The sequence below is a fragment of the Elephas maximus genome, chromosome 4, assembly GCF_024166365.1.
Source record: "Elephas maximus indicus isolate mEleMax1 chromosome 4, mEleMax1 primary haplotype, whole genome shotgun sequence".
NCBI classification, from domain to species: Eukaryota; Metazoa; Chordata; class Mammalia; order Proboscidea; family Elephantidae; genus Elephas; species Elephas maximus.
Window position 1 is genome coordinate 63,160,569 of NC_064822.1, and position 19,975 is coordinate 63,180,543.

The 19,975-nt window shown below is 44.5% G+C and overlaps 1 protein-coding gene across 3 annotated transcripts in view; it reads right to left on the reverse strand.

Moving 5' to 3' along the window:
- The window catches only part of SCNN1A (sodium channel epithelial 1 subunit alpha), a 37,506-nt gene that overhangs the window by 11,297 nt on the left and 6,234 nt on the right, over window positions 1-19,975 (reverse strand). For all 3 annotated transcript variants that reach the window (XM_049882262.1, XM_049882260.1, XM_049882261.1), the window contains 2 exons: window positions 5,641-5,908; window positions 3,022-3,212 (listed from right to left, as the gene is read on the reverse strand). In XM_049882262.1, the coding sequence (XP_049738219.1) occupies window positions 3,022-3,212; window positions 5,641-5,908 (459 nt within the window). The remainder of the gene's footprint in view (window positions 1-3,021; window positions 3,213-5,640; window positions 5,909-19,975) is intronic.

The following is a 19,975-nucleotide window of genomic DNA, read 5'->3' on the forward strand; positions in this document are numbered from 1 at the left end:
ATGAAAAAGACAGACAATAACAAATGTTGGGGAGGACGTAGAGAAACTGGAACACTCATACATTGCTGTTGGGATCATAAAATAGTGCCACCATTTTGGAAAACAGCTTGGCAGTTCCTGGAATGGTTAAACAAAGGGTTACCGTGTTGTTGTTGTTGTTAGGGGCTACAGAGTTGATTTCAATTCACAGAGACACCATGTGACAGAGTAGAACTGCCCCATAGGGTTTTCTAAGTTGTAATCTTTACAGGAGCAGATCACCAGGTCTTTCTCCAGAGCAAGAGCCATTAGGTGGGTTTAAACTGCCAAGCTTTCTGTTAGCAGCCGAGTGCTTAACTGCTGCACCACCAGCAACTCCACTTATAGTTATATATTCAAGAGAATTTAAACATATGTTCACAGAAAAACTTGTACATGAATGTTCATAGCAGCCTTATTCATATTAGCCAAAGAATGGAAACAACCTAAATGTCTTATCAAACTCACGAATAGGTAAACGAAACATAGTATATTCTTACAACACAATGTTATCTGACCATAAAACGGAATGAACTTATGATGAGTGCTATGACATAAATGAATCTTGAAAACATTATGCTAAGTGAAAGAAGTCAGCCACAAAAGGCCACATATTGTATGATTCCATTTATATGAAATGTCCAGAAAAGGCAAATCCATAGAGATCCAGAAAGTATATTAGCGGTTGCCGTTGCTGGGAGAAGGGTGATGAGGAGTGGCTGCTGATGGGTATAGATTTCTTTCCGGGGTGACAAAAGTGTTCTAAAATTAGATGGTGGTGATGGTTACAAAACTCTCTGAATATAGTAAAAACCACTGAATTGTACATGTTAAGAGGGTGAATTTTATGATATGCGAATTATATCTCCATAAAGCAACTATTACAAAAAGATTATACTTAAACCAAAAATATCCTCTGACGTCCTCTTTAAACCAAACAATAGCTTAACTAGTAAATAATGTCTGCCTTGAGCATTGTGCTCTTTTAAGGTCTATTTATATGGGATCAAACCAACAACGGCAACTCAAAAAATTAGACAGGAACCTTAGGGGCAGTGAGTTTATGTTAGCGGGGGAGAAACAAACGATTTGGAAAAGGAAGATGAGAATGGTTGCACAACTTGAAGAATGTAATCAATGTCACTGAATTTTACATTAGAAATCATTGAATTGGTGTATGTTTTGCTGTGTATTGGAAACCCTGGCAGTGTAGTGGTTAAGTGCTACGGCTGCTAACCAAAGGGTCGGCGTTCATATCCACTAGGAGCTCCTTGGAAACTCTCTATCCTACAGGGTCACTATGAGTCGGAATCGACTCGACGGCAATGGGTTTTGTTTTGTTTTGGTTTGGTTTTTGCTGTGTATTTTCCCAACATTAACAAAATGAAATAAGTTATATATATATATATAAGATTATGGGGGGGTGTAGGACAGGAAGGTAGAATGAGAAAACCGTTCTAAAGAGCTTCAGCTTGATTCTGACAGCCATGAATCAGAATACTGAAGTATAAAAACTCCTGTGGTTGCAGAGTGAAGGAAGGGTTTAGAGAAAGGAAGGCAAATTAGGAGGTGATTACAACAATCTAGGTGAGAAATGGTGAGGCTCTGAGCAAAGGTGACCTAAGTGCCAAGACAAAGATGTACTATAGACTTTCCGTTAATGAGGAGGATGGGAGCATAGGAAGGCAGAGTCAGAGGCCCAGGATGAAAACTACAGGTGGGAAGGCAAGAAAGTGACAGAGCAACTCAAGTGGCAGGTGTGGGCAGGTGCTGCTACTGCCACATTTCCCAGCTGGCAGCTTCTGTCCTCAAACACAAAGACTAGAGACAGGAACAAAACTGTGTGCTGGACAGACTGAGTATGTGAAGTGCGGGGGCAGAAGCAGGTGACACCTGGCCCTGTTGCCATTCTCCAGTGACACAGGAGGGGAGGGTTCCCTGTGGAGTGCTGCGTTAGGGCCCTTCCTCAGGCAGACAGAGGCAGAGAGATGGCCCATGTGAAGTGAGGAACAGAAGTAGGAGGGGAAGGTAGGAGTAGAAATGGGCCAGAGGCTACAGAAGGGGACCTAGCCTCTCCCAGGCTTCGAGAGCTGGCACACCACGACCTCTCTGCGAGGGTATTATGACGAAGGGTAGTAACAGAAAGAAACCTGGCAGGCATTACAACAGAGTGGGAAGAATCCTTAGCTAGGGCTGCCTGTGACCTTGGACAAGTCACTTCACCTCTTTGAGTACAAAAGTAATGAGACTCCACTTTCCCAAAACATCTTGTGGCTTGCAAAGAGCCCTCATATTTGTTACCTATGCAGTTGGTGTAACTCTCCAGGTGGGTTATTATCATCTTCATCACTTGAGTCGAAGTGCGAAGAGCGCTAGGATTACATTTTTTTTCTTTGAAGTACCCCAAATGCCAAGAACAATGACTGTCATATAACCCTGACATTCAAAAATATTTGTTGAATGAATACGGAATGAATCTCCTCCTCCCCGCCCCCCATTTTATAAACAAAGAAACTGAGGCCCTGAGGAGTGATGTGAAATGCCCAAAGTCACCTAGCCAGGAAGTAACAGAGCCAGAGCTGGAATTTAGGTGTGGACCCTCAATCCAAGGCTATTTTATCACACCACTACTGCCCACCTCATCTGAGAAAGGGAAGTATGGGACAGATGACCTCCCAGGCCCTTTTGAGCTTTGATGCTAGTGAGAAAAAGGCCTCAGAAACAACCAGGCTTCCAGCCCTTGGTTTCTCAAAGCCAGAACTCAAGGCCCAAGTTTCCCAGGGCATCCATATGGGGCTGCCCCAGCACAGCAGGAAGAGGTAAGTCTGCAGCGTGATCCAATGGGGCAGAGGTGTGCACCTGAGATTAAGGCTACCCCCTTCCCAGCCAGCAGGCACTTATTTAATCAACAAGCATTTCCTGAGTCCTGCCCAGGCTGGGCCTTAGGCTGGCCCAGGGAAGGGTGCTCTATCAGGAGCACAGGCCCAGGCAGGAAGGACTCACGCCTGACTGCAGGAGTCCTGGTTGAAGCGGCAGGTGAAGATGAAGTTGCCCAGCGCGTCCTCCTTCAGGGATGGCGAGCCGTCTGTCAGGCGCGACAGAATGTTGATGTAGTGGAAGCGGTACCACTCCCTCACTGCATCCACCCCCGACGAGTAAGTCTGGTAGAAACAGTCCGATCTGTTCTTGTTGCACTGAACAAAGAGACCAGAGGGTCAGAGGACTTGCAACAGGAGACAGGTAGCTCAGCAGGGTCACAGTCAAGGAATGAAAGGTTTAGGGTCCTGAAGACTGCTAGAAAGGAGTGGAGAGCCAGGGGTAAGGCAGAAAGAGGAAACAGGTGGAGAGAAGCAGAAATCCAGAGGGAGAGAATGGACCAGGAGAGCATGGGATTAACGGAGTGATGGGCAAAAGGAAGAAGTACCTGGGTGGCGCAAATGGTTACAGTAAACATTCAACTACTAAAAATTGGTGGTTCGTACTATACAACGATACAGTACAATGATGAATCCGTGAAACATCTCACAACATGGATCAATCTGGAGAGCATTATGCTAAATGAAATAAGTCAATCAGAAAAGGACAAGTACTGTATGAGACCACTATTATAAAAACCCAAGAAAAGGTTTACACACAGCAAAAAACAACCTCTGATGGTTACAAGAGAAGGAAGGGATGGGGAGGGGAAATCACTAACTAGATAGTAGGTAAGTGTTAACTTTGGTGAAGAGAAAGACAACACACAATGTGAGTGAAGTCAGCACAACTTGGCCAAGGCAGTCATAGAAGCTTCCCAGACACATCCAAACACTTTGAGGGACTGAATTACTAGGGCTGAGTGCTGGGGACCACGGTCTCAGGGGACATCTAGGTCAACTGGCATAACATAGGTCATAAAGAAAATGTTCTGTTTGGGGTCTTAAAAGCTTGCAAGCAGCCACCTAAGATACATCTATTGGTCCCATCTTGTTTGCAGCAAAGGAGAATGAAGAAAATCAAAGACACAAGGAAAATATTAGTCCAAAGGACTAACGGACCACATGAACCACAGCCTCCATCAGCCTGAGCCCAGAATAACTAGGTGGTGCCCAGCTACTACCACCAACAGGGATTGCAATAGAGAGACCCAGTCAGAGTGGGAGAAAAATACAGAACGAAATTCAAATTCACAAAAAACACCAGATGTACTGGTCTGACAGAGTTTGGAGGAACCCCTGAGACTATGGCCCCTGGACACCCTGCTAACTCAGAAGTGAAGCCATTCCTAAAGTCTACCTTTCAGCCAAAGATTAGACGGGCCTATAAAAAAATAAATAACAACACACATGAGGAACATGCTTCTTAGTTCAATCAAGTATATGAGACCAAATGGCCAACACCTGCCCAAAAGCAAAGATGAGAAAGCAGGAAGAGACAGGAAAAAACAGGACGAATAGACACAGGGAACCCAGGGTGGAGAGGACAAGAGTGTTGTCACATTGCGGGGACTGCAATTGATATCACAACAATTTGTGTATAAATTTTTTAATGAGAAACTAACTTGCTCTGTAAACTTACACCTGAAGCACAATAAAATTATAATTAGAAAAGGAAAGATGAGTACAACTAACTCCAACAGAACCCAACCAGTTTGGGAGGCTCTCTGTGCTTCAGAAGGGTGAATGGTTTGGCTTGCAGATGAGCAGGAACCTTCTCATTCATGAAACCACTTACATTATAGTCACACCACTTGTAAGGCAAATAAAAATATCATCTTCAAAAAACAGAAAAGAAGAACAATTGAACAGGAAAAAACAAATTACGGTTTGAACCCACCCAGAGGCACCTTGAAAGAAAGGCTTGGTGATCGACTTCCAAAAGGTCCCATCCTTGACAACTATGGATCCCAGTTTTACTCTAAAACATAGGGGGTCGCCGTGAGTCAAAATTGACTCAACGGTAACTAGTTTGGTTTTGAGATACAGCCTCCAAAAGTGGATGGGGCAAGGGATCTTCTCCCATTTCACTGATGGGAAGACTGAGGGATCAAGAGGTTTGTCCCAGCAGCAGGAACTGGGACTAGAAGTCACGTTTCCTGGTAGAATGGCACACTCTCACTACAGGGAGCCTCCCTCTCTCATTCTCTCTCCTCCTTTCCCATTTCCTCTTATTCTCTGCTGTATTTTTAATTTTAAAACCTTTTTTTTTTTTCTTTAATTCTTCTTTGCTGTCTCCTTATACTCCTCTTAGGCCTTCAGAGCCTCGGTTTCCCATCATACTGGCGGGTCCAAAGGTGAGCGAGGGATGGGGGGCGAGGGGGGGGAGATGAGGTGGGGACACTCCTGGAATTCTGAAAGGTGCACTTTCCACAGCAGATTTGACTCCCGGCTTCGTAAACGCTCCACGTAGTCCCTCAGCCAAGAGACCCCGGAAGCCGCGGGGCAGAGAGATGTGATAATTTATTCATTAATTCATTCATTGCCAGCAAGCCTATTCGGGCCCGCCTCATTTCCCTGGGCAACCGAGGCAGGGGCAGGAAGGTACGCGGAGGCCAGGGAGTGGGCGGAGCGAGAAAGGGCAGGGGCGAGCGGGTGGGGCTTCTCCCCGGTCGGTGGGCGTGGTTGCCTGGGGGCGGGGCCTTACCAGTTGGAAGCCGACTGTCCAGTCTTTCCTGTTCACCTGGGGGTTGTTGTCCTGCACGCTGGAGTCCGCACTGCGGGCCTTGCGGGCCTTGTGGGGCGGGGACGGCACCTGCAGGCGCTGCAGGGGGTGCGGCAGGGTCCCCCGGAGGTCGCGGCGGCTGCGGGGATGGGCCCCGAGGGTGTTAGAGTAGTTGTATTTAAACAGGTCGAAAAGCGTCCCCTCTGTGATGCGGTCCAGCTCCTCCAGCTTCCCTTTAATTTCGGTATACCTGGAGGGGGTGACAAGAAAAGGGTCGGACTAGGGGGCGGCCTCGCGCGAATCCCTGGCCCCTCTGGGCCTTCCTCCTCTGTAACCGGTGAGGTCAGTTCATCCCGGAGAGCGGGTGAGAGCGCTGAAGCCTACCGGCGCGCGCTCAGGTGTTTCCAGGGCTGTCATTGCAGGGTGAGGGGGGAGGTGGAGGCGACAGCGAGCCCCGGCGGGGACAGCATTTATTGTCGCCTGTTTATTGAAAGGGAGAGGCAGGAGGCGCCTGCAGGTGGGGCGCTCTTCTCCCACTCGCCTGGACCTGGAAAAAGAAACCCGGAGCTTGTCTGCCCTTTCCCAAGGCAGGAGAGGGGTGGGTCTTACCCTGGGCCCAGTCTCTCCCTCGGACCCAAGGTGTGATGGTCATCCTGCCTTTTCACCCGTCTGGCCCTTGCCTTTGCGCCTGTGTCTGCCTGCCCCCAGGCACCTCCCAAATCAGGGCTTCTCAACTGCACGTTTAAGATCTCCTGAGGAACTTTTAAAATTACGGGATACAACACTCAACCACTCCACCCCCAGTGATTCAGTTTAATGAGTGTCAGGTAGGGCTCAAACATCAAACGTTAAACACTCTAGTACAAATCTTCACGTTCCTTCTTCTCACTATACACCCTATTACCTTCTCCACCTGAAAGTTCAGAATGGCAAGGCCTTAGGGATAGAATCTACCAAAAACAAAACAAACACCTAGAACTAAGAGGTGAAGTAAGCAGCATCTCAGGATTCAGAACCTTCTATATACTAGCAACAAAAAGTTGGAAAATGACATCGCAAAACCAATACCATTGGAAAATAGCATAAACAACATCAAATACCTAGGAACAAACCTAATAAAAGATGTGCAAGACCGCCACACTGCAAACTACAAAACCCTGCCAAAAGAAAGACCAAAATAAATAGATACTCATGGTCATGGATCAAAACACTCATTATTGTTGTCTCCCCAAATGGATCTTTAACTTCAACACAATGCCTATCAAAATTTCAGCAGACAATTTTGAGCAAATTGACAGGCTTGACTCTAAGATTTAAATGGAAATGCAAAGGCTCTGGAATGGCCAAAATAATTTTGGAAAAGAAGAGCAAAGCTGGAGGACTTACTCTACCTGACTTTAAGACTTACCGTAGGGTCTTATCCTGGTGGCGTAGCGGTTAAGTGCTACAGCTGCCAACCAAAAGGTTGGCAGTTCTAATCCACCAGCCACTCTTTGGAAACTGTATGGGGCAGTTCTACTCTGTCCTGTAGGGTCACTATGAGTCAGAATCGACTCAACAGCAACAGGTTTGGTGGTTTTTTGCATAATGTCTTAAAGTAATCAAAACAGTATGGTGCATAAGGACAGACAATAGATCAACAAAATAGAGTCCAGAAATAAACTCACACATATATGGTCGACTCATTTTTGACCAAAGCACCAATTGAATTCAATGGGGAAAATAAAAAAAAATTTAACAGATGGTGTTGAAACAACTGGATATTGTATGGGTGAAAAAAATAAACCTAGACCTCTACCTTACTAGGAGCCCTGGTGGTGCGGTGGTTAAGAGTTCTTAACCACAAGGTCGGCAGTTTGAATCCATCAGCCACCCATTGGAAATCCAGTGGGGCAGTTCTGCTCTGTTCTATAGGGTAGCTATTAGTCTGAATCAACTAGACAGCAATGGATTTTTTTTTTTTTTAATTTGGTCTACTTTACTAAACCCATTGCCTTTGAGTCAATTCCAACTCATAGATAGCAATGCTATAGGAGAGGGTAGAGCTGTCCCATAGACTTTCAAAGGCTGCAATCCTTACGGAAGCAGACTGTCACATCTCTCTCCCATGGAGCGGCTGGTGGATTCAAACTGCCCACCTCTAGGTTAGCAGCCAAGCGCTTAACCACTATACCACCAGGGCTCCTTTCTACCTTAACACATACACTCACGCAAAAATTAATTAAAGATGGATCATAGACCTAAAATAAAACTCAGAATCATACAGATTCTAAAAAAAAAACATAAAAATATCTCCATGACAATGGAAAAAAACCCAGTGACAATAGAGTAGGCAAAAATTTCTTGGACAAAACACTAAAAGCACCAAAGAAAATGCACTAAAAAGAAAAAAATGGTAAACTAAACTTCATAAAAATTAAAGATTTTTGCTCATCAACACAGCATTTAGAAAATGATTAGGTAAGCCACAGAATAAGAAAAAATATTTAACAAAGGACTCATCCTAAAATATAAAGAACTCTTAGAAATCAACAAGAAAAAAAGCAAACCGTTTTTTAAACGTGCAAGGAAAAAGTTCTAAGGTGTGTACTTGGTATTCTGAGAGACCCGCTTGTTATTTGTAATTAAAAGAATGGCAGTAATGACTGTTATGTATTAAGCAAAGAGCCCTGGCTGTGCAATGGTTAAGCGCTCAGCTGCTAACTAAAAGGTTAGTGGTTCGAACCCGCCACGGGTTCTGTGAGAGAAAAGACCTAGTGATCTGCTCTCATAAAAATTAAAGCCGAGGAAACCCTATGGGGCAGTTCTACTCTGTCTTATAGGATCACTAGGAGTCAAAATTGACTAGATGACACACAAGAACATGTATTAGCCTTTTCATGACCAGTGGGATACACAGTTGCCCACCAATATCTTCTGCCTCTCAGACTCATTGGGAAGCTGCTTTCCCATTGACAGTGCATGCTGCCAAAAGGCAGGAGGAGCCTTTACGATTGTTTGAAATTGAATAAAATGGGCATGTATCGCAAATTACTGTTTCTACTGGGTGTTGTGTTAGGTGTGTGCATTTTTGGTGAGAAAAATAGAAATTTTGAAAAGGGTCAGAGAGATCCTGGGGGTAAAATTAATGGGACATTATATTCCTCTGGACTCTAACAGTAGGCTTGTGGGAGGGGACGAGACAAAAAAATCCATACTACCCACCAAAAATTCAACAACACTCAATGATTCAGCATGTTTCCATGAATGAAAATACATGGTATCAACAAAAAATTCAAAGCAGAAAATAATTGGGTCTTGAAAGGGTTAGGCACTTACTATGAGCCAAGCACTTAGGTATTAGAATGTCCATTACTTAACTAAATCCTCAATGTAACTCTGTTAGGTAACTATTAGCCTTCATTAGCTACTATTGTCATTCCCTCCTATGGGTAAAAAACCTGAGGCATGGTCACATGGCAAGGAAATGTGTCAGGAAGCACTCTAACTATCAATCACACAGTCCCTGATTCTGACCTTGCTACTTCCAGCTATCTTAGAAGGGCTGCATGGTACCCAAAGAGCCCCGGTGGCGCAGTGGTTAAGCACTTGGCTGCTAACCGGAAGGTTGGTGGTTCAAGGCCATCAGCCGCTCCACTGGAGGAAGATGTGGCAGCCTGCTTCCGTAAAGATTTACAGCCTTGGAAACCCTATGGGGGCAGTTCTACTCTGTCCTATAATGTTGCCGTGAGTCAGAAACAACTCAACGGCGATGGGTTTGGGTTTGGTTTTGGTTTGGGCATGGTGCTCAAAAAGAGCACCAGAGCCAGAGCTGGCCAGATATGGGTACTGGTGTTCCAGCACACTACTTTCTAGCTGTGTAATATTGCATAAATAACCCAACCTTTCTGACTCTCAACCCTGGCTTCTTCATCAGTAAAATGTGCATAACACCAGATCCACCTACCACATGAAGCTCTTGAAAGGTTAAATGAGAAAACGTTAAAAGTGAAGAGGCCATAGAATATCAGAAAGACACTGATCCTGAAGCCCAGGAAAGAAAGTAAAATTTTCTTTCTCAAGATCATATAGGAAGAATCCACATCCCCCAATTTAGCTGGAGTTATTTCTACCACATCCCTGGCTGGGCCTCCCTTCCCACCCTGCTCCCCAGTTTGCTCACGTCCCTCACACAGAGGTCCCTCATTTCTCTGTGCATCTCTTCTGCCTCCTACATCTCCCTTACACTCCACACCAATTCCAAGCTGTCTATCCCCTCTCTGGTCACATCATAACTCCCCACTGAGCCCCATGCTGCCCTTTTGCCATGCCCCTCATCATATACAGCTCTTCCTGTTTCTTCCGGAGAGACCTCTGATGACCCACCCCCACAACCTGCTCTTCCAGCCTTTGATTTTCCTAACTTCCTCCACCCCCAAAACACACACCTGTGACAAGGCCTCTAGAAGAGGAGAGGTCAGGCTCCACACAGAACCTCTTCATTCTCCAAAGTCTATATCTCTGCTTTCTACTAGCTTAGCGCAGGAAGGAGTATTCACATATCACCCCTCAAAAAAGAAATACACCTTTCACCAACTCCCTGATACATGAAATTCCTATAATCAGAAGCAGAGCCTTTCAGTTTACACCTAGAGCTAAGAAAATTGAATTCTGGTAAAACACACCTGCTCTAAGCAAGGGGTTGTTGTTGTTGTAGGAGCCCTGGTGGCGAAGTGGTTAAGAGCTCGGCTGCTAACCAAAAGGTCAGCAATTTGAGTCCACCAGCCGCTCTTTGGAAACCCTATGGTGCAGCTCTACTCTGTAGTACAGGATCGCTACGAGTCAGAATTGACTCGGTGGCAACAGGTTTGGTTTTTTTTTTTTTTTTTTTTTTCAACTCATAGTGACCCCATGTGACAAAGTAGAACTGCCCCATAGGGTCTTCTAGGCTGTACTCTTTACCCAAGCAGATCACCAGGTCTTTCTCCTGCAAAGCTGCCAGGTGGGTTTGAACCACCAACCTTTCAATTAGCAGCTGAGTGCTTAACCGCTTCATCAAATCCCATCTTCGTCACTAACTTCATGGTAAGGATCAGCATGAATCCAATTCCCCAAGTGTGGAAATGGGTCCAGTCCTCACCTTCCCACTCCTCCATCCTCATCGACAGCCACCTAAGCGGCCACACTCTGTCTGTGATACAAGCCACCAGGAGCTAGATCAAAGCTCACAATTTAGGACACCTTCCTTCAGACTGCCAAATAGGTGGACACCAGCCCTTCTTGGCTCTCACTGCCCCTGTGAGTTGATTAATTCACTGGAATGACTCACAGAATTCATGGAGAGTATACCCTTTAGAAACGCTGGTGGCGTAGTGGTTAAGTGCTACAGCTGCTAACCCAAGGGTCAGCAGTTTAAATCCACCAGGTGCTCCTTGGAAACTCTACGGGGCAGTTCTACTCTGTCCTATAAGGTCACCATGAGTCGGAATCGACTTGACGGCACTAGGTTTGGTTTGGTTTGGTTTATACCATACTTGTTGTTAGGATTCATGGCAACCCCATGTGTTACAGAGTAGAACTGCCCCATAGGGTTTACTTGGCTGTAATCTTTACAGAAGCAGATCACCAAGCTTTTTCTTCCATGGAGCCCCCGGTGTATTCAAATCGCCAACGTTTCAGTTAGCAGCTGATCACAAATTGCTTATGTCACCCAGGCTCCTTAGATTTATTATAACCAAAAAGGGTACAAATGAAGAGACACATAGGGTAAGGCCTGGGAGGAGTTCTCGCATGAAGCTTCTATGTCCCAAAGAGAGACGAGCTACCTTCTGCTATGCATAGTCACCAAGCAGGAAGCTCATCTGAGCCTCGGGTTCAGAGCTCTTATTGGTCTTTCCACATAGCCTTCATAGATTATATCTTCCTCTTTAGGATTAGCCCGCATCGGACCCCCAGGTGGTCTCTCTTGATCTCATTAACCTCAGGTGTGGACTGGCTCTCATGCATCAAAAACAAAGGCTAAATTGCTTTCTGCAAGGTGATTTCACACCTTGCAATACTAATGACATCAGATCTTGTCCTACAAGCAGAAGGATCCTGGCAAGAAGATACCAGGTACGGGAGAGGGGATAAAGAATACCTAGAAGGGGCTTCAGCAGATAGTCCAGCCCTTCTACCCAGGTCATGGTCACTCGCAGGGGGCTGTGAACACACGACCCTGATGGAGTCCCTCCACACACGGCCCATGTGAACTCAGCCTATACTACAACGTGTTCACAGGCAGATTCTGAGCTCTCAGGCCACATGTGGAGCTCAGTCCTGACATTTTAAGAACAATAGATGTTCACCAGCCAATAATTGTTCTAAAGGAGGATGGACAGAAATGATGGTAAGAAGTCTAGAAACCATTTCATGCAAGGAAAAGTTGAAGGAACTAAGTTCTACTCAGCTTCCCAAGCTCACAGCCTAACCTTGCCACTTCTTAGATGGTTAGCTCTGGACAAGTTACTTAATTTCTCTGAGCCTGTTTCATCATCTATAAAAAGGGACTAATAATAGTACCTGCTTCATAGGGTGGTTAAGAGGATTAAATCAGTTAACATATAAAAAGTACTGAGAATAGTACCTGGCAGAATACCAGTAAGCCAGTTGCCATCGAGTCGACTGATTTTTTAGAAGCAGATATCCAGGCCTTTTTTCCAAGGCACTTCTGGGTAGACTGGAAACTTGAAACTTTCAGTTAGCTGCTGTGAGCATTAACTGTTAGCACCCCCGGGGACTTCTAGCAGGCTGAGTATGGTATAACTGCTGCTGTTGTTTTTATTATCATTACTGTAATTATTACTGTCATGGATTGAATTGTGTCCCCAAAAAATATGTGTATCAATTTGGCTAGGCCATGATTCCCAGTATTGTGTGATTGCCCACCATTATGTCATCTGATACGATTTTCCTATGTGTTGTAAATCCTCCCTCTATGCTGTTAACGAGGTGGGATAGGCAGCAGTTATGTTAATGAGGCAAGACTCAATCTGCAAGATTGGATTCTGTCTTGAGCCAATCTCTTTTTAGATGTAAAAGAGAGAAGCAATCAGAGAGATGGAGACCTCATACCACCAAGAAAGCAGCGCTGAAACTCCTAGTCCAGGGGAAGATTGATGACAAGGGCCTTCCTCCAGGGCCAACAGAGAAAGCCTTCTGGAGCTGACACCCTGAATTTGGACTTCTAGCCTACTAGACTATGAGAGAATAAATTTCTGTTTACTACAGCCATCCACTTGTGTATTTCTGTTATAGCAGCGTTAGATGACTAAGACAGTTTCTATTAGCAGTATGTTCAGCTTGGAGAAGAAAAGGCTAAGGAGTCACAGGAGAACTGCCTGCCACTTAACTACTGCGTGGTCTTAAGAAAAGTGGAGCCTAAGACCTGAATTCTAATTCTGACTCCTCCACTAACAGCTGGGTGACCTTTGCAAAGCCTTTAGGTTCTAACCTACCAGCCACTCCGTGGGAGAAAGATGTGACAGTCTGCTTCTGTAAAGATTTACAGCCTTGGAAACCTGATGGGGTAGTTCTACTCAATCCTATAGGGTGGCTGTGAGCCAGAATTGATTCCACAGCAGTGGGTTTGTTTGTTTTTTGTTTTTTTTTTAGGTTCTCAGAGTCTGTTTTCTCACCTGACTACAGGGAGTGGGGATTATCCTTGCCCTCCTTCCCTAACAAGCATGCTCTGAGGATCAAAGTGTGATAGTGGACTATGCAAACTGCAGAACAGTTACCACTATCATAGCTGCATCGGAACTGATAGCTGTCAGGTAAGGAAGGAGGAGACCTCTTTAGGGTTGCTTCAGTGACAAAACCAAGACCAGAGGAAGGAAGTTATCGTGAGGTAAACTGTAGCTTTATCCAAGAAAGAACTTTCTAACAGCTGATACAGAGGTAATGAGGTTCCTGATGTGAGAAGGATTCAATCGTTATGTCAGGGTAGGGGAGTCGGCTCTAAGATTCTGGGCCTTCCCTGCCCCACAGAGACTGGTTTCCAGATTTTGCAGGCGTGTGGTTCTCCCCACCATAGTCAGGGACAGACTCCCCAGTTCAGAATCTCTCCCTCACCCCTCTCTCTCCTCCCTGCAGCTTCTATCTCTGAAGCATTGCCCCTCCTCCCCATCCCTGGTGCCATGTCCCCTACTCCGCCATCTCCAAAAAGAAGACTCCATGACCTCTTTTGTTGTTCAAGAAGCCCAAGTTTGTCTGTAAGTCCAGCTTAAATCCCTCCCAGGAGTGAACAAAAACTATTTTCTTGGGCTCTGTTTTCAAAGGATATGGCTGTGACTGCCTCTCTGCCTTGGGTGAAAAAAACTTGTGTTAGCCAGAAAGAAAGGGATGCCAAGGCTGACCCTTATGGTTAGATGCTTAGCACTTCCTTGCCGAGTCAGAAAGGTCTTCAGGCCTTTCCCGTTTCCTGGAAGGTACAAAGCAGCATAAGGCCCCACACCTCCATCTTCTTCACCCCCTCTGCTGGCTCCAGCCCTCTGCTGTCTGTGCTCAGGTGCCAGCAAATGTATACCCCTGGTCTGACTTTGCCTCACTCCAGTTAGCTCATGTGCCCCTCTCTCTCATCCACTGATTTCTACCTCCTCCCTGCTTCTTCTCAAGGGAACCACTCATCTCAGCCACTGCCTCCCCCACCCACCACCATTAGCTGTGATTAAGACTCAGGTCATCACCTGGCAGGATTAACCTGTCCACCCCACTCCTGCCTGTCTCCTTGAACAGGAACCAAAAACATGTGGATCTTCCCTCCTGCACTCCTGACAAATACCCACCCCTCCTATTGTTGCTGTTTCCCACCAATTGCCCCCAACCCTAGGCTGCCTTTGTCCTGGCTCTTCCTTAAGCTGCAATGGGAGAAAGAGCTTTGAAATCAAACACACTTGGTTTGTGACTCAGCTACTAACTTGAGACCACTGGTTCCTAGGTGCGGGGGTTTGATTTTTGAATCTCAGTTTCACCACTTGCTACCTGTCTAAACTTGGGCAAGTTACTTAGCGTCTCTGGGCCTCGGTTTCCTCATCTACAAACTCAGAGAAATTGTGATACCTACTTCAAGAGATGTGTTGTGAATTGAGAACCCAGGAGCAAATCCATTCACCTACTGTCAGCTAATCTTTGACAAAGGCCCCAAATCCATTAAATAGGAAAAGACAGTCTCTTTAACAAATGGCACTGGTATACTTGGATGTCCATCTGTAAAAAAAAAATGAAACAGGACCCATACCTCATACCATACACAAAAACTAACTCAAAATGGATCAAAGACCTAAATATAAAACCTAAAACTATAAGGATCATGGAAGAAAAAATAGGGACAACACTAGGGGCCCTAATATACAGCATAAATAGGATATAAACCATAACTAACCATGCACAAGCACCAGAAGATAAACTAGATAACTGGGAGCTCCTAAAAATTAAACACATGTTCGTCAAAAGACTTCACCAGGGAGGCAGGGCCAAGATGGTGCAGTAGTCAGATGCTTCTGGCAGTCCCTCTTACAACAAAGACCTGAAAAAAACAAGTGAATTGATTATATATGATGACCTAGGAGCCCTGAACATCAAAGGCAAAGTTGAGGAATCAGGCTGAATGGCAGGGGGAGGGAGAGACGGTTCAGAAGCAGCAAGGAGTTGCCAGACCTGATCCGGTGAGAACTAGAACCCTGCAGGCTGGATCCACTGGCGCAAGCGCAGTAAGACAAGCAGTGGTGTTCAGGATGCGTTTTCCACATTGATGGAGACTGAGCACCAGAAAGTTCACTCATGCCTCCAGAATCAGCGAAAAATGCTGCTCTCAGCATAAGTACCTGCATCTAATCTACTGCACGGACCAAAAAACACCGCTTTGGAAAAAACTGTCTCCCATTTAACTGACCCCTCCCCACTCTGCACCAGGTCCCAAGCCAGCTTCAGTGATACCCACTTTCCCTGGGCTGGAAGTAGGACCTGTCACGTGCCCTGAGCCATCCTCCCAGCCTTGGAGAAGGAACAAATTAATAAACAAGGGGGAAAAATAATCTGCTGGCTCCCCTAAGCTGGGAACTCAGGGCAGAAACAGCTCCTTTGCCTAGGCACAGACATAAGCAGTCCATGGATTTTGAATGCCTTTCACCCCTGCATAGACCTATGTGGGCCCATTTCAACAACGTAGGCCCTCATTAGCACAGTACAACAGGGTGTATACCTTAAGTCTAACTTCAACTGTTTCAGCTATATGGTGGAGAGGCAAGTGTGTGACGTTTGACACCACTCTGCCTATTACACAGGGTCCTCACCTACCAACATCAGGGGCCTGAGGACTGGTGGCTTCACCTACGCCATCTACCCACCCTCAACAAGAGTCCAAGGTTAAGTGGTGCCTCCCAGTCCTTACAGCCAACAGCATTGGGTGCCCATAGTCCAGCTGCAAAACCCACCCACCTAGGCACTCTAGGGAACAGGGGCACGCTTTCCTCACAGACACTCAGGGGCAGTTGTCAGTCCCCTGCTTTGCTCAGTGTGTGACCCCCTACTGCAGCCAGATACCTGTGCCTACACCAATCATCCCTGCTCATCTAAGACTGTAGGTGAGAGCCTGCACCACGCACTTGGTGATCGACCACCTGGACACCTGAGCTGAATCCATACGAGAAAAGTAAATGGACTCCTGGACCCACATACCTATTAACAGCTCTAACCACCTGGTGACAGGGCGTTAGAGCTTCAAAGGCACCAATAATCAAACTCCAGCAACTTATTTGGCCATATCAAAACAAAACAAAACAAGAAGCTAGGACACAGTAAGCAAACATAAAATAAATACAATAACTTATTGATGGTTCAGAGACAACAGTCAATATCAAATCACATAAAGAGAACCATGATGGCTTCAGCTAGCTCCCAAAACAAAGAATCAAGAAATCTTGCCAATGAAGATAATTTCCCGGAACTACCAGAGGTAGAATACAAAAGATTAATATACAGAACTCTTTAAGAGATCAGGAAGATCAGGTAAAGTGCAGAACAAGCCAAGGAAGCCACAGAAGTAGCATTAGAGGAACTTAAGATTAGAGAAGGACATAATGACAAATTTAATAGGCTGCAAGAATCCACAGAGAGACAGCAAACAGAAATTTAGAAGATTAACAATAAAATTTGAGAATTAGACAACTCAATAGAAAGTCATAGGAGCAGAATTGAGGAAACAAAGGCCAAAATTAGTGAGATTGAAGATAAAGCACTTGACACAAACATGTTTGAGGAAAAATCAGATAAAATAATTAAAAAAAAAATGAAGAAACCCTAAGAATTATGTGGGACTCTCTCAAGAGAAATAACCTACAAGTGATTAGAATATCAGAAATGGGGGGGGGGGGAACAGGAAAACAGAAAATACAGAGAGAATTGTTCAAGATTTGTTGGCAGAAAACTTCCCTGATATCATGAAAGATGAGAGGATATCTATCCAAGATGCTCATTGAAACCCACACAAGGTAGATCCCAAGAGAAAGGTACCAAGACATATTATAATCTAACTTGCCAAAACCAAAGATAAAGAGAATATTAAGAGCAGCTAGGGATAAACGAAAAGTCACCTACAAAGGAGAGTCAATAAGACTAAGCTCCGACTACTTAGCAGAAACCATGAAGGCAAGAAGGCAATGGGATGACATATATAAAGCCTTGAAGGAAAAAAATTGCCAATCAAGAATTACACATCCGGCAAAACTTTCTCTCAAATATAAAGGCAAAATTAGGACATCTTCAGATAAACAGAAGTTAAGGGAATTTGCAAAAACCAAACCAAAATTACAAGAAATACTAAAGGTAGTCCTCTGGCTAGGAAATCAGTAACATCAGACAACAACCCAAGACTAGCACACAGGACAGAACAACCAGATACCAACCTAGATAGGGAAATCACAAAAATAAGTCAAAGCTTAAACAAAACAGGGAAACAGAGATGTCATTACTTAAAAGATAACAGCATTAAAACAAAAATGAGGGACTAAAAAATGTAGTCATAGACCTTTCATATGGAGAACAAGTCAAGGTGATATAAAAAAATAAAAGATTAGTTTAAACTTAGAAAAATAAGGGTAAATATTAAAGTAACCACAAAGGAAACTAACAATCCTACACAACAAAATAAAAAAACAAGAAAAACATAAAGACTCAGCAAATACAAAAGCAACAACAATGAAAAAGAGGAAAAGACAATATATAAAGACAAACTACTCAGCACAGAAAATTAAGTGGAAAAAAGAAACTGTCAGCAACACACACACAAAAAGACATCAAAATGGCAGCACTAATTTTTTTTACCTATCGATAATTATGCAGAATGTAAATGGACTAAATGCACCAATAAAGATACAGAGAGTGACAGAATGGATTAAAAAAAAAAAAAAAAAGGCTTCACCAAAAGAATAAAAAGAACACAAAGAGCCACATGAACTAGAGACTCACATCATCCTGAGACCAGAAGAACTAGGTGGTGCCCGGCCACAACCGATGACTGCCCTGACAGGGAGCACAACAGAGAACCCCTGAGGGAGCAGGAGATCAGTGGGATGCAGACCCCAAATTCTCATAAAAAGACCAAACTTAATGGTCTGACTGAGACTAGAAGAATTCCCGGCAGTCATGGTCCCCAAACCTTCTGTTGGCCCAGGACAGGAACCATTCCCGAAGACAACTCATCAGACATGGATTGGACTGGACAATGGGTTGGAGAGAGATGCTGATGAAGAGTGAGCTAATTATATCAGGTGGACACTTGAGACTGTGTTGGCATCTCCTGTCTGGAGGGGAGATGGGAGGGTAGAGAGGGTTAGAAACTGGCAAAACGGTCACGAAAGGAGAGACTGGAAGGCGGGAGCGGGCTGACTCATTAGGGGGAGAGTAAATGGGAGTATGTAGCAAGGTGTACATAAGTTTATATGTGACAGACTGACTTGATTCATAAACTTTCACTTAAAGCACAATAAAAATTATTTAAAAAAGAATAAAAAGAGAACCTACAGACTGGGAAAATTTTTGGCTATGGCCTATGCAACAAGGGTCTAACCTCTAAAATCTATAAGATACTGCAACACCTCAACAACAAAAAGAAATAATCCAATTTAAAAAATGGGCAAAGGATATGAAGAGACACTTCACCAAAGAAGACATTCAGGTGGCTAACACATGAGGAAATGCTCAAGATCATTAGCCATTAGAGAAATGCAAACCAAAACTGCATTGAGATAACATCTCGCCCCAACATTACTGGCACTAATCAAAAAAAAAGAGAAAATAACTAGTGCTGGAGGGGTTGCAGGGACATTGGAATTCTTATATACTCCTGGTGGGAATGTAAAATGGTCCAACCACTATAGAAAACAATATGGCACTTCCTTAAAAAGCTAGAAATAGAAATACATACAATCCAGAAATCTCCTTCCTAGGAATATATCCTAGGGAAGTAAGAGCTGTCACATGAATAGACATATGCACACCCAAGTTCACTGCAGCATTATTCAGAACTGCAAAAAGATAGAAACAACCTAAGTGTCCATCAATAGATGAATGCAGATGCAAACTATGGTACATACACACGATGGAAGACTATGCACTGATAAATGAGTGAAATAAGTCAATCACAAAAGGACAGATGCTGTATGAGATCACTATTATAAAAACTCAAGAAACAAAGAAACAATCTGATGGTTATGAGGGAGGGAAGGGTTGGGGAGGGGAAATCGTTAACTAGGTAAGTGTTAACTTTGGTGAAGGGAAAGACAGTGCACAATATAGAAGTTAGCACAACTTGACCAAGGCAAAGTCATAGAAGCTTCATAGACACACCCAAACACCCTGAGGACTGAGTTACTGGGGCTGAGGGTTAGGTACCATGGTCTTGAGGGTCATCTAGGTCAATTGGCATAACAAAGTTCATAAAGAAAACGTCTTAACATCCAACTTCAGTGAGTAGCATCTGGGGTCTTAAATGCTTGTGAGCAACAATCTATAATACATCTACTGGTCCCATCCATTTGGAACAAAGGAGAATGACGAAAACCAAAGACTTAAGGGAAATATTAGTCCAAAGGCCTAATGAATCACAAGAACCACGGCCTCCACCAGCCTCAGCCCAACACAACTAGATGATGACCAGTTACCACTACCAACCGCTCTGACAGGAATCACAGTACAGAGTCTCAGGCTGAGCAGAAGAAAAATATAGGACAAAATTCAAATTCATGCACACACACACACAAAAAGACCAGACTTACTGATCTGACAGAGGCTGGAGGAACCC